Source organism: Podarcis erhardii, assembly GCF_964252035.2.
Source record: "Podarcis erhardii genome assembly, chromosome: 8".
Lineage (NCBI taxonomy): Eukaryota > Metazoa > Chordata > Lepidosauria > Squamata > Lacertidae > Podarcis > Podarcis erhardii.
Window position 1 is genome coordinate 91,406,811 of NC_138499.1, and position 23,026 is coordinate 91,429,836.

The following is a 23,026-nucleotide window of genomic DNA, read 5'->3' on the forward strand; positions in this document are numbered from 1 at the left end:
CATGCTTGCTTGCTTGCTTGCTTTAATAGAACAGGAGAATAGGAGACAACCGCAATCTTTGACTGGCTGCTTAGCTAGAAACCAGTGGTGAATTACTTAGGGAAACACGGCCTTTGCCTCCTTACTCGAAAGGAAGCTGATCCAATGGGTCGTGCAACTCGAGTGTATACATATTTACTTGGAAATAAATATGCTTAGTTTCATGTGTCGTCACTGAAAGTAACAAGCACCCCGCCCAGCCCTCAACATAAGCAGATTGACTTTCGCGCAAACTGCGCAGGATCGCGCCGCATCTCTGCTTAGCACCGGGTCGCTGAGACCAGCCCTGCCCACCTGGGCACATCTGCAAGTGGCAGGCGATCCACCTGACCTCACCCACCTCGCTGCCTTGGCGGAGGTCATTCTAGCCCAACCGAGGTGAAATTATTTTTTGTCCTCCAAAAAGATCGGACCCTCTTGTCCAAACAGGAACCCAGAGGACAGTGATCACCTGATTGGGGAAAATATATATGGTGACTCAAAAGAGGGCGCCACCCACTCTCTACCGCCTCCAGGGCTGTTTTTTTTGGGGGGGGTCGTCTGGCGGCGGGAGATGGAGGGGGCGGGGGGGGCGGCTTGGGTTGAAGGCCACCCCGTTGCCTGGGCCGCTTAAAGTCCGGCCTGCCTGGGTCTGCTCCGGCTCGACTTGCAGGAGGGGGGGGCGCTCCGGCCGGGGCGGAACTCAGGCAAGCCCTGCCCGCCGCACCTCGCCGGGCCTCCCCAACCGGGCCAAGAACACCCGACGGGAGCCAATGAGCGGCCAAAGCCGCGCCGGCACCTCCGACGCCAGCCGGGAGATTGGCGTGGGAGACACGTCAAGTTGAGCCGGCCGGAGCTGCGGGTTCAGTGGCCCCCTCTCGACGTCGGATGCGGAGCAGCGCAGCTGGGAGGGCGGCGTGTGGGCTGCCCCGGCCTCTGCTCCAGCTTGGCCGGGGGCGCGGGCGCGGAGAGGGGCCCCGCGGGGCTGGGGCTCGATGCGCCCGCTTCCCGGCGCCGGGACGGACAGGCAGAGGCCGCGGATCGACGGGCGCCTCTCCTAGCGGGCCATGGGTAAGCGGGCAGGAGGGACGGAGGGCAGCGGCTGCCGCGCGGCTTGCGGGGAGGTTTGGGCGAGAGAGGAGAGCTTTCGCCTGGAGAGCCAGGAGCCGCCTTTCTCTCCAGGCCGCCGCTTTGGGCTTGGGAAGGGGCCGCGCCGCAGCGCCGCTGGCTCCCGGCCGGCCCCCTTCCATCCTGGCCGGCAGGCTACTTCCCGCCGGCCTCAGCCAGACGTCTCTGGAAATCCGGCTTCTCCCTCAGCATCGAGCGCGTCTGCTGGTCCGTGGTAGACTGCCCCTGCATTCGGGGGTTCTGATTTGCTATAATGGCCAATACCCTCCATTAAGCCCTCGGCTGCTCCTCTGTCTCCATTCCTCTTTTTTAAAAAAAAATGGTGGCGGGGAGTTCCAGTACTTATTTTGGTCGGTCTTAAGCTTTCGCGTTCAGAGAAGTTTCGTTATAAAAGAAATGCCTTTCCTTCCGCGTGGAGGGGAATGAGGAGGGGATTCCATTTCCTGATGCTGAAGGAGTAAGTGATCGTTGCCCAGGATAACTTTGCCTGGAACAATTATAATGCCACATTTTACTTTTAGAAGAGGGTGCTGCTCCCTCGGCTAAGTCCCAACAGGCAGCTCTCCTCCATCCGTGGCCACAATCGCAAGAGCTTAGCGCTTTCTCCCCTCCTCTCTTCCCCTCCCTCCTCCCCGGTTGCCTCTAGAGCAAACGTACGGCGAAGTGAACCAGCTGGGCGGCGTCTTCGTCAACGGGAGGCCGCTGCCCAACGCCATTCGCTTGCGGATCGTGGAGCTGGCGCAGCTGGGCATCCGGCCGTGCGACATCAGCCGGCAGCTGCGCGTCTCGCACGGCTGCGTGAGCAAGATCCTGGCGCGCTACAACGAGACCGGCTCCATCCTCCCCGGCGCCATCGGCGGGAGCAAGCCCAGGGTCACCACGCCCAACGTCGTGAAGCACATCCGAGACTACAAGCAGGGCGACCCGGGCATCTTCGCGTGGGAGATCCGCGACCGGCTGCTGGCGGACGGCGTCTGCGACAAGTACAACGTGCCTTCGGTGAGCTCCATCAGCAGGATCCTGAGAAACAAGATCGGCAACCTTTCGCAGCCCGGAGGAGCCTACGACGCCGGCAGTGGCGGCTGCAAGCAACCTGCCCCGCAGCCCACCCTGCCCTACAACCACATCTATCAGTATCCTTACCCCGGCGCTGCGCCATCCGCCGGCACCAAGATGGGCAGCCACCCCGGAGCGCCCGTCTCCGCCGCCCACGTCAGCCTCCCGCGCTCCTGGCCGTCGGCTCACTCCGTCAGCAACATCCTGGGCATCCGCACCTTCATGGAGCAGAGCGGTGAGTGGGTCAGGGTGGGGAGGGGAGGGGATGCATTATTGCACCCGGCGCGGCAGAGCTGTTCTTACGGGGCTTAAGGGGTTGTTGGTTTTTGTAAATGCAAAAACTGTTGAGGGTGTGTGAGTGAAAAAAGTGAAGGGGGGAGGGAGAGAGAAGCCTCCAACCAAAGAAAAAGTTTCTCCAGTCATGCTTTTCAACTATTATTTTATTTAATTTCATCGTTTTGAGTCTGGACTTAAAAACAAACAAACAAACAAACAAACAAACAAACAAACAAACAAACAAACAAAAGTCCCAGTGAGTTCAATGGGGTTTTTACACGTTTTTTCCAAAAATAAGGTGTACATAGGATTGCAGATTTAGTATACAACAATGGATGCCCATTCTGATCTTATGGCTCTTCATCACAATCTCCTGAGGCAGTTTAGATCTGTGATGGGCAGCTGAAGGTCGTGGAAGCCAGAGGGGTCTATATGCAGCAATTTGATCGGGTCCCCGCGCAGCTTCTCCAAACTTGGACCAGAGTGAGGGCGTGCTGGAAACAAGCTTGTTTCCCGAAGAAAGGAGAGAGAACTGTGCAGCAGTCAATGTTAGTTCTTCTTCGCAGTTAGGGAGCAGGTGCCCTGCGAGGCCCTTAGGGTAGCAGCTTGCACGGCCCGCCACCTCTGGCAGAGTAGTTGTGGCGCCATTTCGCTGTGAAGTGTATGAAGCTGGTGAGGGAGACAGTGTCTCAGCAACCCTTAAAGATCCCGGTTTGAATATATTCAAGACCTTCGTGACAAAAGAAGGCAGCGTATTTACAAGCCTTGCCCACGGTTTCATGTTTATTACTTACCAAGAATTATAGCAGGTTTCTCAACACGGGTCAGACAGGTTTTGTTTTTGTTTGTCCTGTGATAAGCAAAAGGTTTTGTGCCTTTGGCATGACTCCCTTCTGTCACTCTGTCAAAAGCCATGTATAGAACTCCTGGGTTCTCCTCTGACCTTTCTAATCTAAATGACACCCCTGGATTTGGCAAAATATACTCCCCCCACCCCTCCACCCAGCTCTCTCCAGTACAGAAGTCGCCCATCCTTGCTTTGTGCTGAGAGCTGCTAGCGATTTGCTCGAGGGTCTTTTTCATAGCTGAGCCGGGATTTGAATGAGATGCTCCCACGTCTCAACGCGCCACATGGTAATATCTCCTGCACCTCGTTACTGGAAGCCCAGAGGCGCCCTGGAAGCTGCTGCTGCAAGAACCCAGAGGGCCAGAATTCAGCAGACAGAACTCCGGCTGTTGTTGCAAAGAGGGCCCGGACATCTTGAACTTCTTATGAAAAAATGTGGAAAATATTTTCGTAGCGATGATAGATTGCCAACCGCAAGCTCGGAGCCCTTATACTGTTCCCCTTCCTTTTTTATTTAGGAGGAAAGAAAAGAAAAAATGGACCCAGCAAGTTCGTTTCGTGATTACCTTTTTTTTTCAAATATCAAATGTGGGATAGGGGTTTTCTCCCCCTTCCTCCTAAAATGTTCACTCGCCTTCCGGTTGAGAAAGCCTCGTTGATTTATTCCAGCGCTTCTCGCTGAGAGTTTACTTATTTTCTAGAACTTCAGGAGATCCAAACGACCCACAGACTCATTGTTAGAAGGAAGAGGCAGCAAATTATTTGGAATATTGTATTTTTAGGCTCTGGTTCTCTTCTACGATTTGTTACTACGTTTCATTACGAGGAAACCGTGTTCTCTCTCTCTCTCTTTTTTAAAAATAAGACTTTATGTGGGAGAGAATGTTCCACTTTGTGGATATAAAATTCAGCCAGTCACAGACGTATAGAAGTTATTCGTTCTTAATGGAATAATTCATCTTTCAAGTGCATTTACAGGTTGTTGTTTTTTTCAAAAAAGGGGGGGAGGAAAGAGGCATCCCACCCACTCCCTGTTTCAAACTATAGGTATTCAGGAGCACCTCTATCTGGTTTCAGCCCCATATAATTAATGGGTCTCTATGCGCCAGGTAACGCATTCCAAAGACACAAATCCTTTTACTCTAAAGGAGGTGCCCGCTTCTCCTGAGTCGGTAACAGTTCTACTGAACTGAACTATAAAACAAGGAGTCCCAAATGCTTTAAAAATATATGTTTCCCCAGTTTAACACTGAATGTACCGAAGAGCAGGCAGTAGGAAATGGCTGAACCTTGTTCCTGCTGAACACTGAACAACTCCCCCCGCCCCATCCCCCAATCTGAAATGGGCCTCCTGAAGGACAAGGGAGCCAAAAACCGGTCCGTGTAAATGGAATAGGCATGGAGGTGGAAGATATGTTTCAAATGAAATGTTGGCAAAAGCTGTTTGCAATTTCAGGCTCGCAATTTCTTCTATATGTTTCCCCTTCGGATCACCCTCGTTTGTAACCTTGCGTTTTACGCGACGTTCAGAGCCGATCGGTTGAGCAGCTTGCTTGTAAAACACCGAGAGCCCCCGTGTCTTCCGAAAGCTCAGCTCCCCTGGCCTCCCCAGTCCGCCAGAATTTATTCTCGAAGCACTTCCCACCCAAACGGAGGCTGCAGCGGCGATGCTGGGAACGAGCGCTTCATAAATAAATCTGGATTGCGTTTGTTGTTAGCTTCTTTTACGAGGCTGTTGCACTACAGTTAGGGGCGAAATAAAAAGAAGTCTGGAATAATCCTTTACTGGCACAGGAAAGACTGAGAACTGAATCAAACGACGTTTGGGATCTTCCTCGGAGGTCGTCCTTTCCCCCGGGGACACTTCACCGAGCCAGCCTGCTCGGAGGGTCCAGCTCATCTGTCCTGAGAGTTAATATTTTCCCCAATCTGTTTCTTTCCCATCCCAGGCGCTCTGGCTGGGACAGATGGCTCTGTCTACCCTCCCAAACTAGAAGACTGGCCCAGTGTGAACAGGACCACCTTCCCTGCTGCCGGGCAAGGTGTCAGCGCGCTTGACAAATCAGCGGCGGAAGCAGACATTAAATACCCCCAGGTAAGAGCAGCCCGGCCAGCCGGGAATTCAATGGCAGGGACGGGCTGGGGGGGGGGGGGGGAAGAAGCTAAAAAATAAGGACGAAGAGGATCATCCCTTCCTGCGCGATGGGCAGAATGACAATGTTCAGTTGCGCATTTGCTCATGTAAGAACAGTGGATCTCTGGAAATTATACGATATCTATGACCGGAAATGCTGTAAGCAGGAATTAGAAAGAGAGTCTGACAACCCCCCCACCCCCACCCCGGTTTAAAAACCATCTGACTTTATATCTAAAGAACACACCGATGGAGAATCCAGAGAAGGGGAACAGAAACATTCTCTCTCTCTCTCTCCGTGTCTGTGTGTGTGTAGAACAGCAAACCGCTCTTCCAAATGTATTTTTGTCACAAACCCTTTCTTTGCCTCACATGGTAAATTTGCATTTCTATTTTACTTTATTTCCTTGCTTTAGGCACAGAAAGCTTTTGACACTTTCTACTCAGTTCTGGTCACCACAGTATTTATTTTCTTTTAAAAATCTTACTATTCGTTTAGAAAAACCCCTACAGCAACACACATTTTGCACATAGGTGAAGTTACCTGCGTTTAGTTATGTAAATTTCGCGGGAGCCAACACTTCTTTGAAAAGCTAACTATCTGCGCGCTTGTCCTACTTTCTGCGCTTAAGGAAGGGAGGATTCCAGAACGAGATGCCCGTCCTCATTAAATAGGGAGAATAGAGCTTATCTCTCTTTTTGTGCAGGTGTTTTTGCACCCTTTAGACTCGTTGCAGTTTCCTGTCGCTTACTTGGAAGTGAACGGCATTGCTAATCCATTTTAACTTACTTCCAAGACAATGTTTAGAATCCTGTCTTTTCGTAGGCGCCGCCATCTACTATTTTCTCTTTCTATTGTTCTCAGCCGCCTCCCGGGCTCTCAGCTGTCAGTACCTTCCTGTCCCCTTGCGCCTACCCGTCTTCAAACCAAGCAGTCTACGGCGGGCCGGGAGGAAGCTACCTAAGTCCGGCGCATCACCACTGGCAGACGCCAGGCAACCCCTTGGCTCATCACCACGGGCCCGGCGTGGCCATATACGGGGGAGACCCGGCTCCCACAGCGGCCTTCAAGCATCCCACCCGAGAAGGTAGGGAAAGGGGAAGGGCGGCCCACGGCTTGCCTGCGCGGTGGTGGGAGAAAGGCAGCTGAGGGCACAGGGGCACCTGTCCTCTGGCTGGTCCTGCTAGCTAGGGGTGGTGCGAGTTGCAGTCCAATAACAGCTGGGACCCACATTTGAGAAACACCGCATTGTAACCCCAACACACACTCAGCTGGTGGGTGGGAAACCCCATGGAAAACAGTGGGATTTATTTCCACGGAAGATCGGGGCTGCGCGCGTCTCCAACCGGAATCTGTTCGTGTACCCAGGGCTGCCTGGTTCAAGGGCAGCTGCCTCCTTGCCTGGCCTCTGACTTGGCTACTCCCTTTCCATTCTTTGCTGGCCCAGTTTCCTTAAGGAAGCGTCTCCACCCTCCAGCCACCCAGCTGGCGACCAGGCCCACGAACCTATTTTGCCGAAGGCGGAGAGTGAAGAATTAGTAGGTGCCGTGGAAAGGAATAATTTCCTGCGCAGTCAAAAGGGATGCGGGTGGGGGATAGTTAAGGCCAAAGCACCCCCCCCCCCGAATCGGTAGGAAATGTCACGGGGAGAGACTCGAGGCTGGCTCACGTGGAGGAGCGAGAAAAAGAGACCTCGGGGGTTTCCTGCCTGTCACTGCTGTCCTCGCTAGAGAGAGACCCGCTCGGGCTGCCGCGTCTCTTCAGGCATCTGTAGGAGCTAAATCATCGGGCGGGGGTGCTTTCCGGGTGGGAAAAGAATCTCCATCCTGCCAAAATATTTTCTTTCCCCTTGCATCCCTTCGCCCCGGTACAAAGCTATTCCAGCGCCTTTCCTATAGCTGTACCTTTTATTTTCCTTATGATCCATTGTGCGCAGTCACTAACTGTGTGTGGTCCCTTTTCCCAGCATTAGCTCGAAGTGGGCGCCATTTAAGCCTGGCGCAATTATTGACAATGATTGACGACGCTAAACTGGTGCGTCATGCGTGCGTGAAAGTGGCCGGGAAGGGTTAGATGTTTTAAAAAGTTAAAATAAAGAAGGAAAGTAGTGATAATTTTCTGAGTGAGGGCAGAGTTCGGATTTTCTGCTTTTTCCTTTGTAAATTTTTGTGACAGCGTATCCTTACTAACTTAGAACATGACTGTGTCAAAAGTATGCACTAGTAATAATGCTCATTCAGTTAAGACCCCTATTGCAATCACTGGGGCTTGCCTGGTAAGAACCTAAGCACGTTTACTCAGAGCTCAGCACCACTGAATTCAAGGAGACTTACTTCCTGGTATGAATCCTAAGACGGTAGACAAAAAGGCAGTTTTGTTCTGTGGTGTTCTGACATTTGTTTCATGAAAATGTCAGGAAAGAGCCCACCAAAAATGAAAGTTTTTAAAAATAAAACCCTACAGCTCCCTCCTCAGTAGACCACGTAGACGTTTCCAAACTTACTTTTATATAGTAATTCAGATATTTTACAAAGCCTGCCAGTCAAACAGAAAGTAAGAAATACCTCTTAACTCGAAAAATATGCCTTCCTTTCCCCCGCCTCTCTCTTTAGGTGTCAGTTCATAAAATAAAATAAAATGAACAGTTCTGGGAAAACCATCCAGGGTTTTAGTAATCATCTTTTGAGTGAAAGTAGTATTTGCATATTTTTCTTGCAGGCGATGGAACAGAAAATAAATGGGTCAGGAATATACTATGAGCCAGAGCGCACACTTCCAAGCAGAGACGTGAAAGAGATTAATTTTATTTGAGAGAAATAATAATTTCAGTACCATAGGTAATCATTTTATGGAAGCAGTTGACCATAAATCTTGATAGGGAGCAAATCCGTTTTCTGAAGCAGTAAAGAGAAGCATTACACGAGGCGTTATAGGTTTAAGTAAGTCTAATTGTTCTCTCTCTCTTTCTCTTTTAAATAAACTAAGAAGTTTTAATTAATTAACCTATTCATTGCAAGATTTGATTTTAAAATCTGCAAATACAACAAAATGGCTTATATTTTAGACACCGCTTCGTTTTCTTACTCCCCAACTATCTAACTTTAAGAATAAAACGCTTACTGGGAATTGGATCCTACTCAGAGATTAACTTTTAAATAGATGTGATTAGGACTGGACTGTAAATAATACTGAGCCATTTCCCCCCAGCGAATTTCTAGTTAGCTGGTCCAGTTCACATGCACTGAAACCAACAACAAAATTGCTGTTGATTTGGACTGAGCTATGTTGAATCCTCATCCAAAAGATACCAGTTGTTTCAGCCTGTTTAAATACAGGTATATGACCGAATGATCCGGCGGAAATAGAGCCATACTCAAGGGAATTGTTGTCCATTTATGGGTGGTGCTGTGGGTTAAACCACAGAGCCTAGGGCTTGCCGAAGGTCGGCGGTTCCAATCCCTACAATGGGGTGAGCGCCCTTTGCTCAGTCCCTGCTCCTGCCAACCTAGCAGTTGGAAAGCACATCAAAGTGCAAGTAGATAAATAGGTACCGCTCAAGCGGGAAGGTAAATGGCTTTTTCGTGCGCTGCTCTGGTTCACCAGAAGCAGCTTGGTCATGCTGGCCACATGACCCTGAAAAACTGCCTGCCGACAAACCCTGGCTCCCTCGGCCACTAAAGCCAGAGGAGCGCCGCAACCTCAGAGTCCTCCGCGACTGTACCTTAAGGTCAGGGGTACCTTTACCTTTAGGGATATTTCATGGCCCATATAGTGGCCAGATTCGTCTGGTCTTTCCAAATGCACCATGTTTCACAAACTAGCGGGAATCAAGTATTTTAGAAGAACTGTCACCTCCCCCAAGTCCTTTCTCTCTTGTCTGTAATAAAAGCGTGAATTTAAAAAAAAGAAAAACACAAGAGTGTATTTTACAGTGGAAACCGGCGTTTCTGCTTTCCTTTTGCTGAACATGCTGTGTTAGGCTGCGATCCTAAACACTGGAATCCGTGGGTTTAGGATTGTGGTGTTACTGTTAGGTAAAGGTAAAGGCACCCCTGCCCGTTGGGGCCAGTCGTGTCCGACTCTAGGGTTGTGCGCCCATCTCACTTAAGAGGCTGGGAGCCAGCGCTGTCCGGAGACACTTCCGGGTCACGTGGCCAGTGTGACGAAGTTGCTCTGGCGAGCCAGCACCAGCGCAGCACACGGAAACGCCGTTTACCTTCCCGCCGGAGCGGTACCTATTTATCTACTTGCACTTTGAGGTGCTTTGGAACTGCTAGGTGGGCAGGAGCAGGGACTGAGCAAAGGGCGCTCACCCCGCCGCGGGGATTCGAACCGCCGACCATGCGATGGGCAAGTCCTCGGCGCCGAGGCTTTTACCCACAGCGCCACCCGCGTCCCTATGGTGTTACTGTTCTACGCTGCCTAATGAGAAACAGGCGCGCCCTTTTAGCCTTGACTGTCCTTTAACAAAACCGGCCTTTTCTGCTAAACAGAGTCGAGACTACCTTTTTTAATGTCTTAGACCTGAGGCGGTTGTTTTCTTACGTGGCCCCTAGACAGATGGTTTCTTTTCAGAGTTTCTTGTCCTATGCCCCGTTAATACTTCTTTACTCTCGGCAAAAGTTGGAGTCAATGCCTGCGGAATAGACGCGGCTCCCCTCTTCTTTGTAAATGCGGCGGGTGGCGAGGAGCCCAGTAAGTCAAGCCAAATCTGGGTCTCTGAGATGCAACGTTTACAAGGCACGACTGTTGCTATACTGTAGTTTGGTAATGGAATCGCCACTTCTGGTTTAAATCTCGCCTATATCACGAACTCATTCTGTTGCCTAAAGCAAGCTGCATTTGCCCCAGCCTCACCCCCCCTCCCCTCTGGAATTTGGAGGTGACCGTGATTTACCTTACAGGTAAGGACGGCAGGATGAGAGACGTGAAGCGGCTCTAGACGCTCTAAGCACAGCATGAGCTGTTGTCGCTCTTACTATTTATTTTCAAAGTTGCTGCGGCCAAAGTCTGAGAATTCCTTCCAACTGGGAACATGCAAGGAGGAACTGGTGCACTTCGGTATGAAATGCATGAGGGAAATCTGTAGCAGCAGGTTCTAAAACCTATGCAGCCTCTTGGCTCTCCGGTCTTTTGTTTTGCTTTTAATTACAGAAATCAAGTCACTTTCTGATTAGTTTCGAAGCTGGAGTCAGGCTGCCTCTGTCCTTGCCAGCCTGACATCCACAAATCATTTAAGCCAGAGTGCCCCAGTCCTAACTATCTTTGGGGGCACTTGGACTCTAATCGCCCACGGTACACGTGTCAGCAGCAAACTCTTGTTCAAACCCTGCTCCGTCCCAATCACGTATAAGGAGTGGGTTGCGCCGTGGGAGGGGGTCGTGTATCCTCCGCTCTTACTTGACTCCCCACCTGCCTTGCCCCCTCCCTCATTTACCAAACCGGAAATAAGAAACGCGCTTGGGAAAAGAAGAGGCTGCGGGGACCAAAGCGGCTCTGAGTGGAGTTCAGCTTCTCAGCCCGTGACCTCCTTGGGCTAAAACCCGCGACCCAGCCCAGCTTGATAGGTGCCTGAGGCAGAACCCCGTCTAGACCCGCAGGGAACCTCTCCTGCGTAAGATGAGTACAGCGCAAGAGAAGGATGCCTTGTGCAAAGGCTTCTAGCGCCGCTGCGGAAGAGCTGTCTTATCAGGGCTGTTCCACTGGCTTCTGCGGTGGTTCTCCAGGGGTGTGGCAGGAGAGGATAGCAAGTGTGGCAAGAAGATTCAGAGACAATCAAAGAAACAGTTGAACTTTTCAGTGCAGTATACTAGAGTATCATTTTTATTTTTAATTTGCATGATATGAATATACATTTTCAACATGAGAGCAAGAACACTGGCTATTCTTCTACAGTTCTCCATGGCATATTGTTGTGAACAGGGATTTCAACTCCGACAAATATGAAAGATCAGAAAAGAGAAAGGTTTCTTTGTGTTGATGAAAAGATGAGAGTTTGTCTCAAACTTTACCTAGATAAATGAGATGACCTGGCAAAAGCAAGCTCATTCCTCATATTGAGTTGGCATGTAATACTTAAGGTACATCTGTAAGAGGCTGGTTTATCATTATATTTGGGAAGGATTTGTGTTTTATACTTTATGGATGTCCCATGATCATATTATAAACTAGTTGTGTTCTAGGTTATAAATCAAGTGCTGCTAGGAGTTGTTTCTTTTGATTTTCATCTGTATTTCTTATCAATAAAAAAATTTGGTGTGGCAAAAGCAAATTTTTATTCTGAAAGTGTGGCCCAGAGATAAAAGTTTGAGAACCACTAAATTGTTTCCACATGTGAGTTTTAGTTCTGGGGATTTTTGTTGAAACAAAAAGTGCTTCATATTTGGGGGTAGGGTTGTTGCACAAAACTTGATTTTTTAAAACGCACACATTTAAAACAACAGGCACAAGAATATGTTCACATTATCTTATTTCAGTTCAGTTTATCATTGTGTTAAGGCATATCACCACCTTAAACTATTTGTTTGTAAGTTTTCATTGTGGTTTATGTTTCTAGCACATTTAAGCACTGAGATCAATAGCACTTCTAATACTAATTAAATATTTACTTCTAATTTGGGAAGGGGAGTGCAAGCAGTGGGCAGCTGCAGTCTTAAACAAAATTACTTGGAAGCAATCTGGCTCCCATAAAGTGAGCATACCTTAATTTCAAGTAAATGCATTTAGAAAATGGCTATGCAAAGGTACAGAAGGTATTAAGCACAGGTGTGTAGGGTATCCTGGGTACTTCTTATCCTCTGCCAAAAGTAGGCCAGGTTTCAAGTGCTGGATTTATTGCAGCTCCCCTGAAAGCATCTGCTTCTCTTTTTATTGTGTTACTGAGTGAAGGGATCATTCTGCAGAATGCAGAGTAATGGACTCAGTTTAGGAACATAGAATTAGATTGCATGTCAAAGGGTTTGTTGTTGTTGCTCATATTGCACCTTGCCTCTTCCTCCTTCCAATCTACCTTTGGTGGTGGTTGTTTTTTAAAAATCATATATTAAATACTTATAAATAAGCATTTTACAGAGTCAAAGACTGGTTCCTACCCATTTAGCAAGCAAATGCCAATGAAAGACACACATGGGAGTGGGGAGAGACAAGAAAGGGAAGAGGAATCAGACAGTAGTACGAATGTGAACAAATTTAGTTACGGAGACTTCCGGGTTGGCGCCTCCGGTAATGGCGCAATTCCTCTGATCAGGAGGAATTTGCCCCTTGGGAATCTGGGTCTGGCCGCCACGGCGAAGGCGGAGACCCACAAAAAAATCACAGGCGGGAGAAGCCTGTGAACGTGGGATTCGGCGGGCACCTTTTGCGCCTCCCCTACTTGCAGGGAAACCCGGTTTTGGGGGTCCGGAGCAACGTGGGGTGAGCGGCGCGGTGCTTCAAATCGTCTGCTTCTTCCACGGAGCAAAGCCGCATAGCTGTTGCCGGAGAGCGCTGACTTTTTCCTGTGGACAATTTGAATCTAAAGTAACTACCCGTGAGTAGAGCTGAAGCGGGAGAATTGGATTTCTAAACGTTTAATTTGGTATCGTAACGGGGAGGTTCAATACAGGAAGTCCGCCTTCCGCTTTTGTAAATAGACTGAAGCAATGAGGCTGCAAGCTGAAGTCTTGGAAAGCCTATTGTAAAGGACTAAATTTCCATCGGTAAAGAATATTAAACCCCCCCTTGGAGGCAGGAGAAGAAGGGGGGAAGTTGTGAACTGAATAAGCCTGCGGGAGAGAGCAAAGTGAGTTAAAATACCACCGCTCAGACCCTGGAAACAGGCTGCTAGCAGGACTGATGTTTTTTGGAACGTTCACTGACAGCGATCGTTCGTTGACAGCTAGCTAATAAGAGAAATACATTGTTTCTACTGTCTTCGTCTGCTTTTAAAAAGGAGTAAAAGTAACTGAAAATTGAAACTAACTTCATTGCTTGAGCTGTGTTTAAAAAAAAGGACATTACTGACTAATTTAAATAGAAACTGTTTCCCTCTAGAGGAAGCCATTGAAACTGTTGCAAGAGCTGGGCTGGGGGAATTTCCAGCTGCAAGATAAAAAACTGTGAGACTTTGGGACTGACCATGAATCGGTTAAGTGTTATGGTTAATGGAAAGGAAAAAACTGACCAGTCAATTCTTGAAAAAACATTAAGGTTTGGGAGGACTTGGCAGCAATCTAGGAGAGTCTCAACATCAGGCCCCCCTGCTTCTTCTACTACTGCTTTTGTACCAGCATATTCAAAATCAAGAGGAATGTCGATAGAAGAGGTCTTAGCGGTTGCTAAGATAAGTGATTCACTGGAACAGCTTAGCAAGAAAGTAAACGTGACAAATGCGAAAGTGGAAGCTGCAACTACTAAAATAGATTTAAATACAGAAAGTATAAATAATTTGGGACAAAAGGTGAATATCAATACAGAAACCATCCAGAAATTGATACAGGAATCTACTTTGACATGGCAGACTGCGGAGGAAGCTAGGGAGAAAGCCATTGCTGCTGAATGTAATGTAACACAATTGGAGAGAGAGAGAGTCCCAGCCTTGCAGAGGCAACTGGATGACCATAGGTCGACGCTTGCTATGATTGAGCTTAAAGAAAAACAAACGAATTTGAGGATCAGAGCCCTACCTGAGTTGGAGAAGGAAAGTCTGATAGATTTCCTCACACAGGAATTTGCTGATTTTTGGGACTTGGACTTGGGTCAAGAAGAGATTAAAACTGTGAGGGCCTTCAGACTTGGAAGAGGAGGGAAAAGGGAGAGGAACAGAGTGGGAGACTGTTGGCACTACCGGAGAAGCCTGGAGGTACAACAGCCAAGAGTGGAATTTTTTTAAGACGCCCCGAAATACCTTTTGGATCTTAGGTCTAACTACGGAGATTTGGCTGCCTTGCTGAGAAGGAATAAAATCATCTTCAGGTGGGAGTTTCCCCAAGGTCTACTCTTCAGTTTCAAAGGAAGGAAAATAAAAATAAGATCAGTAGAAGACAAAGTAAAGTTTTTGTATAAATATGAAGAAGATCTGCAGAAGGGTCTTGGAAAAGAGCTAAGAGCATCGGACAGAAGATCACCAGGTTGATGGACTTTATGAAACTGGCGGAAATGACTGCCAGAATCTGAGACCAGGGAGAAGAGACGGTGGAAGAAGACTGGAAAAAGTTTAAAGACTATTTATAGAAATATTGTAAAATTAATGAATGTTAGAAAAATGTTGGAATGAAGTTATACGGCTTTAGTAGAAATGTTATAAGGAATTAAGTATAAATAGATTATTAGAGTATTAGGGAAAAATAAGGTTAGAATATGTTAAGATAATTATAGGATAGAAAACAGAGGAAGATGGAAAGGAATTGCTGAAACAATCAACAGAAGTGGAATACAAAAAGGGAGGTGTGAGGAGGTCGTTGAAACAAGTAAATGAAAGATATGACATTGAAATTGTATGATGTGTGTTAAAGTGTTTTTGTTTTGTTTAGTTTATGGTGTTAGTGCTGTGTAATGTTTTTATATTGTATTGTATTGGGGGTTTTTTTTGGTCTTTTTTCTTTTTTCTTTTTTTTTTTTGGTAGTGTTTAAAAGTAATAAACATTATTTTTAAAAAAACACAAAACACAAATTTAGTTACATCCATTTAACGCTTTCTTTTGGGTAGGTATGAGAAGGAGACAGTTAATGGGTGCAATATGAGAGATTGTACAATTTTCAAAGTGACGTTGTGGGTGTTGCTACAGGGATAAGTTTTTCTGTGCACATTCTTTTCTAATGAACGGGAGCAGTGTGCTTGTATGATAGTGTCTTCCAAACCACAAGTCCCTGATATTTCCATGTTTAAGACATGCCTTGGTGTTTTGGGATTGTCAGGTGTAGCAGAATACTCTTTGATCATGTTCACACATGCATGTTCATTAGCTGCAGTCAAGTGGTGACTTCCGTGTGTGAATGATTTGCCACAGATCATAGAAGCAAAAGAGGTTTCATATCAGCTCACATAACTTTTCAGTGGAGGCAGATCACACAGCCAGCTGACAGTTCTAGATAGCAAGCCCTGTGCAATGAGGTGACGGGAGATCAAGTGACACGTGTGAAAGGACTTCTTTTGTAAATATATATAGTCCGCTCTACTGTTATTTGAAGAAGACCCAATTATTTTAATTCATTGGCTCCTTTGCCAAAGGAGAGCATTTGCTCTGATTCCCCACAGTGAAAAGAAAATAATTTTACAGGGATTCTGAGTAACCAGTGTTATGAAGCTTGCTAGGTTGTGGACTGATGGTTGTTCTAGAAAGAAGAGAAAAACTGTCCACTGTCTCCATGGCAGAAATTTCCCTGCCACTGTCTGTTCCCACTTCACACAGCAGCTTCTGTAAGTACCAAGTGTACATAACTTAACAGTCATAACATAACTCAACACCTATGTATGCCTGCCTGGCAACTCTGACTGGGACACGCTTTCCCATGTATGTGTGTGCACTGTAAATGCAGACAGTGTGCATATAATAGTTTCACACATTATGCAGCAGGAAATGTGTACTTACATACCCTAGAGAAGCCTTAGCCATCCTAGCCAAACATCTTTCCGCAATACATATGCAAACCCTCTGTCACATTCAAAGGTTAGCTTTATTGGGTAAATGGAAACATTTTCTCAAATATCCCTTAAAACCACAAAGTGTGAAGCAACCCAAGATATACCTATGCTACTCTGTTCAGTCCTTATAGTCCCACCCAGCTAAAAAAAAGAAGTTGTAACTAAATTCCATGGAAGATAATGGATGGTGCCCTTTAGTCCTGGCTTTTAATGTGATTAAAGGCCTAATTCTCTCTGAGGCAGCAAACGTGTGCCTGGGTGGTACCGCTACATGTGGCTTATTGGGAAGAACGTTACCTCATCCAAGAAAATAAAAAGAAAAGAGAAGATAAAAGTTTCCCACAAATAGGAAAGCAGGGGAAAGGCTGGAGCCTTTCGTTGTAATATCTAGTTTTCCATGTGCTTGGAATTGATTTGTATGGCAGAGCCTTCCATGAGGTGAAGGGCCTTTTGCTACCTGAAGAGTTTACCACCTCCCCGAGGTACAGATGTTGGGTTTTAATTAACTACAGCTGGATTTGGGGCCTTAATTAATTAATTAATTTTATAGGAAACATGGGTGTGATCTTTGAGCACACCTTTGTGCCTCTGCTGGACCGCTGTCTCTCTGCTGCTGACACAACTTGCTTCACACGCTTCTTTATCTTCTTTAATGGAAGGGCTGCCATACTATAGTATACTATGGTGCCATACTATTTTTACTGTACTGTAATTATTTGTATGGTTTTACTAGAATATATATAAGTGTGTGTGTTCTAATTCTATCAAGGTCAAATTGTTTTTAATGATTGCTTTCCCCCTATGTTTCCAACTGCTCTTATTTTTTATCTGTAAGTCACCGTGAGTCCCTGTCAGGGAGAAAGGCAGGGGTGGTGGTAATGATATTAATAACAAGAACCCGTCCCCCTTGTCTTGCAGCTGTGGACAGAAAACAAGCCTCCAGCCCTGGGGGCAAAACCCCAGCAGACTCCCTGGCAGCCACCATCCACGGACTTTCTGCCCCAGCCTCCTCATCCTAGAAGGAGAAAGAGGCGGGAAATGGCGTCTGAGGCGAAGGCAGCTTGGAGGGGGCGAAGAAGAGCCTGAGCAACTCTTCCCCACCTCCCTGCAAAGCAAGGTTTGAGGAGATGAGAAGCTGTGGCCATTGACAAGGCCGCTGCTGCAGCAGCAGTGGTGGGGACCCCAACCTGACTGGATCGCAGACCAGGGGCCCTTGGCGGTGGGGTGGCTGGGGTGAGGGTATTGAGCCCAAGGAGAGGGGTTTATGGGCGAAAACCAACCAACCACAAATGCTTTGCCACCGCCACCTTTTCTGTGAGTCTCAGATGAAGGCACACACCATTGGATTTATACCCCTGAGGGCAAGGGGGAATCCCCAAGAAAACATTATTGGTCACTGGCTGCAGACATTCAAATGCCCAACTGAGGTGAGAAAAATAAAAGAATTCTAAAGGGCAACCGATCTTTTCCCAAGACGTCTGTTTCAAAATAAAAGACAGTTTTATGGGTTTTAATACCCAAAGTTTACTGCTTCGTAGTCCGGCTGGCCAGCTCTGAAACTCTGACTTCACCTCACAGCAGGGATCGCTTTTTCCTTCAGATGGGTCTGGCCTCAAAGTGTCATTGTAGCACTTTTTCTTTTGGACAAAAATGAATCATTGAAAAATATTTCCCTATATTTGAGAAATGCATTCTCACAAACAAAAAAGAATAGTATCCCCCAGTTTGTGTGTTTTACAATCTTCCTCATCAAAAGATAGGCAAAATGAACAAAGGTGGATCTATATTCTTTTTGGAGGAGCATTCCATCCCCTCTTCATTTTTAATTTAATTCTGATGCGTTTTGGTACTGGCAATGTGAGCAAAAAGGCATGTTTTCAAAACACGAGGTGGCAAGAGAAACCTTGCTCTGGGCTTGCGGACGCAGGCACATAGGTCCCCCTCTCTTCTCCAAGGCTTTCTACCCCCCACCGTCCCGTTGACTGCGCTGTGAAAGCCCTATTTTTGCCAGTGTATACATGCCTCTAACCCCTAGTGTAAAAGGACAAGTCTGTATTGATCTTCTCTGATTTTATATTTTTATAGCAAACAAATAAAAGATGGACAAAAACTTCTGTTTGCGACTTCATTCCATTCTCTGGTCTTCTGCTTCTCATGAAGACCTTCTTAGCAGCACAATCCTAACCATGTTTACTTGGCAGCAAGCCCTGTTGATTTCACACTGGGTAGCTCAGTTGGTTAAAGTGGGGCTGACAACGCCAAGGTTGCAGGTTTGATCCGGTCCTGTAAGTGTCAGCTGTATATTCCTGCATTGCAGGGCTTTGGACTAGATGATCCTATGGGTTGTTCCAACTCTGATTCTATGAGATAACCCCCTCGTGGGGGAAAGCCCTACTGTGACCTTTTACAGCTGAAAAAAGGATTCAAATATTTGACAGTTGCTTGAGGTTAAAATTTGATCTATCAAAATGTGAAACTCAAAATCTGAATGTTGAAGATGTAATTTTACTTCAGAAGCTGAGCTCTGTACACTTATTGATAGCTTTTGATTTATCATGGCAGTAATCAAATATAAACGTCAAGCTTGTAACTGTCAAATGTGACATACCATGGCACCAGGGCTTTTTTCAGCTGGAACTCACCAGAGCTCAACTCCAGCACCTCCCAGGTGGGCACCATGGCCATTCTAAGAGAACAAGGGAGAAGTTCAGGGTGAGCTCCAGCACCTCCCCCCCCCCCGAAAAATAGCACTGCATGGCACATTAGCTACACAAAATGGTAAAATATTAGTTGATTTTAGTACTTCTTGATAAGAGCTCGGCCATAGTCTTCAATATTTTTGGACCCACTTTTAGGCCAGATGTTCTCTTGAGGGCCAGCAAGCCTGGCCAGTAGGCATTATTATTTATAATGGGGCAATGAAGGGAGCAGAGACCCCAGAAGGCAGGCTGGTAGGTCTCTGTGAGCTCACTGTTTCCTTTAGGCACTGCACTGAGGACCCTGTTGTTTATGGGAGGTCCCTACAGTGTGCTGGTCTCAGAAAATCCAGGTTCCAGTCCCTACTTGGCCATGAAACTCACTGGGTGGCGTAGTGGGCCAATTACTGACTCTCACCCTAGCCTACTCCACAAGGTTGTTGTGAAGATAAAAGGGAGAAGAGGGGGATTGTGTAAGCTGCTTTGGGTTTCTTAGAGGGAAAAGGTGGGATATAATTGTAATAATAATAAAAAACCCAACCAAGGCTGGGCTGGTTACTACTATGAGCATGCTCTGTGCCTGCAAACATCTTGCTCATGCTGTCAGGATGAGAAGACAGTACCACCAGTAGAGTTTGGTTTATGATTCCCCCCCTCGTTCAAGTTAGTGGGATTCTAAAAGAAAAGAGTTGGAAAAACAATGCAGTGCTGCCAGCGTTGATGTGGCCCCTCCAGATGTGAGGCCCCTTCATATGCGAAGCCTGGAGCAACTGCCCCCTGTGCCTCTCTTTAAAAAGACCCTGTGGGTGTTCCTGGGGCAAGTGAATATTTTCAAAATGAGAAGTGAGAAGCAGGAGGTTGCAGCTTGTCTCCACCAATAGTATTATATGTCACCAATGGTGAAGTCATGTTGCATTTTTGTTCTGATCTGGTAATTCCATGATCTCTCCCCACCTTCTTCCTAGAATATTTCATAATGTTTGGTTGATGTTCCTGCTGTCTCTGATATTACAGTTACCACTTCCCATGGTGTCAGTTTTCTCAAAACAGCTGTAGGACCCAATACTTCCAAAGGGAAAATTCTTACCTGGAGGTAGTGGAACCTTGGAGGTGTCCAACCTCCCATCTTTTGAGTAATGTCCTGTTACTAGGTGCCCGTCTACAACGAATTCTCCAAATTTATCTATTGCTAGATGCCTTTCCACTTTCAAAAACTTAGAAATTTACTCTGTGGCATTGCTGAGGCTAGTGGGGAGATATCTAAGCTTATTCTTCCTGCCTGTGCCCCAGGTACACTGCCCAATCATTAAAAAGCCCAGCTCAGAGCATCCCTGCCTTTGAGGGCTAACTCTGCCTTATCTTTGGAATCCCCTACCTCTGTCAATTTGTCACATGCCCACTCTTAATGCTTTTAAGTGCCATTTGAGGACCTTTTAATTCTCCAAAGCATATAATTGTTGATCTTATTGCTAGTGTCTTATTGCAGTCTTTTTACTACGTATAACTTTAATTCTATTTTCAGTTAAAAAATTTTTTTTACTGTGCTTATAAACCAGCTCATATCATGATCTCTGGAGAGTTTGGCTGAGAGGAAGAAATATTTTAATGATTAAATAAAATAATAGCTACAAGTTGGAACACAATTTGCTTTTAAAACCAGTGGAGAATAAATTCTAGTCATGGCTGTCAGTTATGTCCAGATGGGAAAACAGCAGTTGTCAAATAATGGCTACTAAAATGAGGAATTGATAATCTGTCTTTTTTCAGCTCAGTATATACCACTTGAAATACTTCTTGTAAATGTTGAATAAATGCTAACAAGCTAGCTAACAATGTTTTTCAGAGGAAGTCTGGAAAAATCCCAGAGGGATAAATTTTGCTTCTTGCTGCCACTGATGCGTTTTATCATTTGGTGCCTATAGTGAGCAATCACTTGACTCTAAGCTGCCATAAAGTGGTTTGGAACCCAACACTGAATTGTGGTAACAGCTACAGAGATGAACTGCAGAATTACAGATGACAATCTGGCGCAAAATGTTGCTGTGTATCTACAGTCCCCAACTGTTTGGAATAACAGCCAGCTTCAAAAGGAGCTATGACCAGCTTAACACATTTCGCTGCCTGAGGCATGAGTGGTTATTGGGGAGGGGCAGAACCAGGTCCCTACCTGGCCTCTTGACTGCAGAATCACTGTTACCTATCAGGATGGTGGGGAGGGGCAGGGAGGTGGTGTGCATCCCCTCAACTCTAGCATGGCCCATGTCTCCTACTTTTCAAAGAACAGCTCTGTCTGGTTTAAAGAGAAAGTTCCCTAACAAGGGGAAGCAGCAGCCCGGAAGATGCTTCTTGACAGCACATGGACAGCAGATTGAGCAGACACATACTTCAACTGATTACAGGTAATTCTCTAGTGACCAACATAGCATTTGTAGGCTCCTTTAAATAATATTTTTTTGTTTTACCTAATATTATTTAACTCCAGTTGACATTAAACCATTTTTTTTGTTAGCTGGCTTGATCATCCCAACAAAAAGAACCAAGAAGTATGTCAGAAGTAGTTTGTATGCTTTATTTTCATTGTGTTTTAAAATATGTGACCAATGTAACAGTTTTGCAACCTCAAGAATTTATCTGTAACTTGGTTAAGCATTTTCTCTAAAAAGGCAATATACACAAAGAGGAAATGTTTCAGGGGTTAAGCATCAAACTTATAGTAATGTTTACTGGAAACTGGAAAAAAAGTTTTATGGCAAGTGACTTGTGACCAATGTAATGTGACCAATATAACATGTGCCCTGCGCATACAACATTTTACTCTGCATTCACAAGTAGCAGGTTAGCATCAAGCTGTAATGCCCATGGGAATTTACACTTACACGCAAATGTCACCTAAGTCCTTTTTAAAAAGAGGATTTCATACAAATGACTATCATAGTACATCACCCAGCCAACCATTTTTATTTTCAGTTTCGCAAACTCAACTGGCACCAGTACATCAGTGGCTGTTTCTGTTTCTGTACCTTCTTTCAGGATAATCACATTTCCCATCGGGACATTATTCCCTCTGTGTGTAGTGTTTGCTTTATATTGTGTTAGGAATTAATTTATACTTTGTGGTCAAGACTCCCTTTTCATGAAATGTCTGTGGATTGAGAGAAATTATTGTGCTCCCCACCTAATATTTGCTTTCAATTCTGTCCAAAATTGTAACCGATAACAATGTGTTCAGTCCGGCTACAAAAACCTATGGAGGAGGCTTTCTAAAATGGTAGAGAAAAGAAAACAAGGGCGGCTAGAATGTCAGAAAAAAAGATAAGGGAGAGGAGTCGCAGTTTAGCAGACAGTCCTTGACTCAATCCCTGGCATTTCCAGTTAACACAGAAGAAAAACTCACTACTAGACTCTGAAAAGTTCTCCCCCCTTCTTTGTTTTCTGTGGATGCCTTATTAAAATTTTGAAACAAACCAAAAAAATCATTCCAGTAGCACCTTAGAGACCAATTAAGTTTGTTACTGGTATGAGCTTTTTACCTGAAGTGTGCATGCATACGAAAGCTCATACCAATAGCAAACTTAGATGGTCTCTAAGGTGCTACCGGGAGGAATTTTTTTGTTTTGTTTCAACTAAAATGTTGTTAGTGTGCCTATCGGAATATGTCAGGGTTCATACCTGTGCTAATCACAACTTTCATGTGGCTGTTCTGCTTTTACTTGAATAGCCACACTGAGAGGGGCAATTATGAGCAGAGAAGCACCCACCATTCCTCACTCTCAAGCTGCTCTACCTCTTTGGATTTCTGCAAACATAGGCCTGCTGTAGGGAGAGGAAAGTCTGCCAAGGGAGCTGAGGGGGCTTTGGAGAAGGGAAATAGTGACTATGGAAAGGATTAAGTGTCACCTCCTCCTTGCTTCTCCACGCTCAGTCATTTCTTCCTGAAGTGGTTGCCCAGCAGTCCGTTTTATTTTAACACACATTTGCTGCTTCCACAGTATGGAATAGGTCATACTAAACACTTTATCAGAATTAACTAAAAGAATCCACCAGCTGACCCTTCCCTGACACAAAAACTCATCCTCCCTTTCTGATTCATGTGAGAATCAGATGAGAATGTTACAACCTGAGTCAGGGATGCCAACTTGAATAAAATATTGGGGGCCCCAGGTAAGCCCCATCCCACATAACCAATCACATGACACAGCACACAGCATTTGAATGGGAACTTTGGGGGGCCTGGTCCCCTCAAATATTT

At 46.1% G+C, this 23,026-nt stretch overlaps 1 protein-coding gene across 1 annotated transcript; it reads left to right on the forward strand.

The window, feature by feature from the left end:
• Positions 1-706: 706 nt before the first annotated feature.
• PAX1 (paired box 1) lies at positions 707-18,167 on the forward strand. The gene is made up of 5 exons (XM_081872807.1): positions 707-1,089; positions 1,795-2,437; positions 5,275-5,420; positions 6,325-6,547; positions 17,000-18,167. Exons 1-5 carry the CDS (start codon positions 907-909, stop codon positions 17,098-17,100), a joined length of 1,296 nt encoding a protein of 431 aa, XP_081728933.1. The 5' UTR covers positions 707-906; the 3' UTR covers positions 17,101-18,167.
• The last annotated feature ends 4,859 nt before the right edge of the window (positions 18,168-23,026 follow it).

Bases quoted from the DNA above. Each gene is read 5' to 3' on its own strand.
- PAX1 (XM_081872807.1), top strand. From the start codon at position 907: ATGCGGAGCAGCGCAGCTGGGAGGGCGGCGTGTGGGCTGCCCCGGCCT. The intron at 2,438-5,274 runs GTGAGTGGGTCA...TTCCCATCCCAG, and splicing joins CACCTTCATGGAGCAGAGCG to GCGCTCTGGCTGGGACAGAT. The intron at 5,421-6,324 runs GTAAGAGCAGCC...TATTGTTCTCAG, and splicing joins CAGACATTAAATACCCCCAG to CCGCCTCCCGGGCTCTCAGC.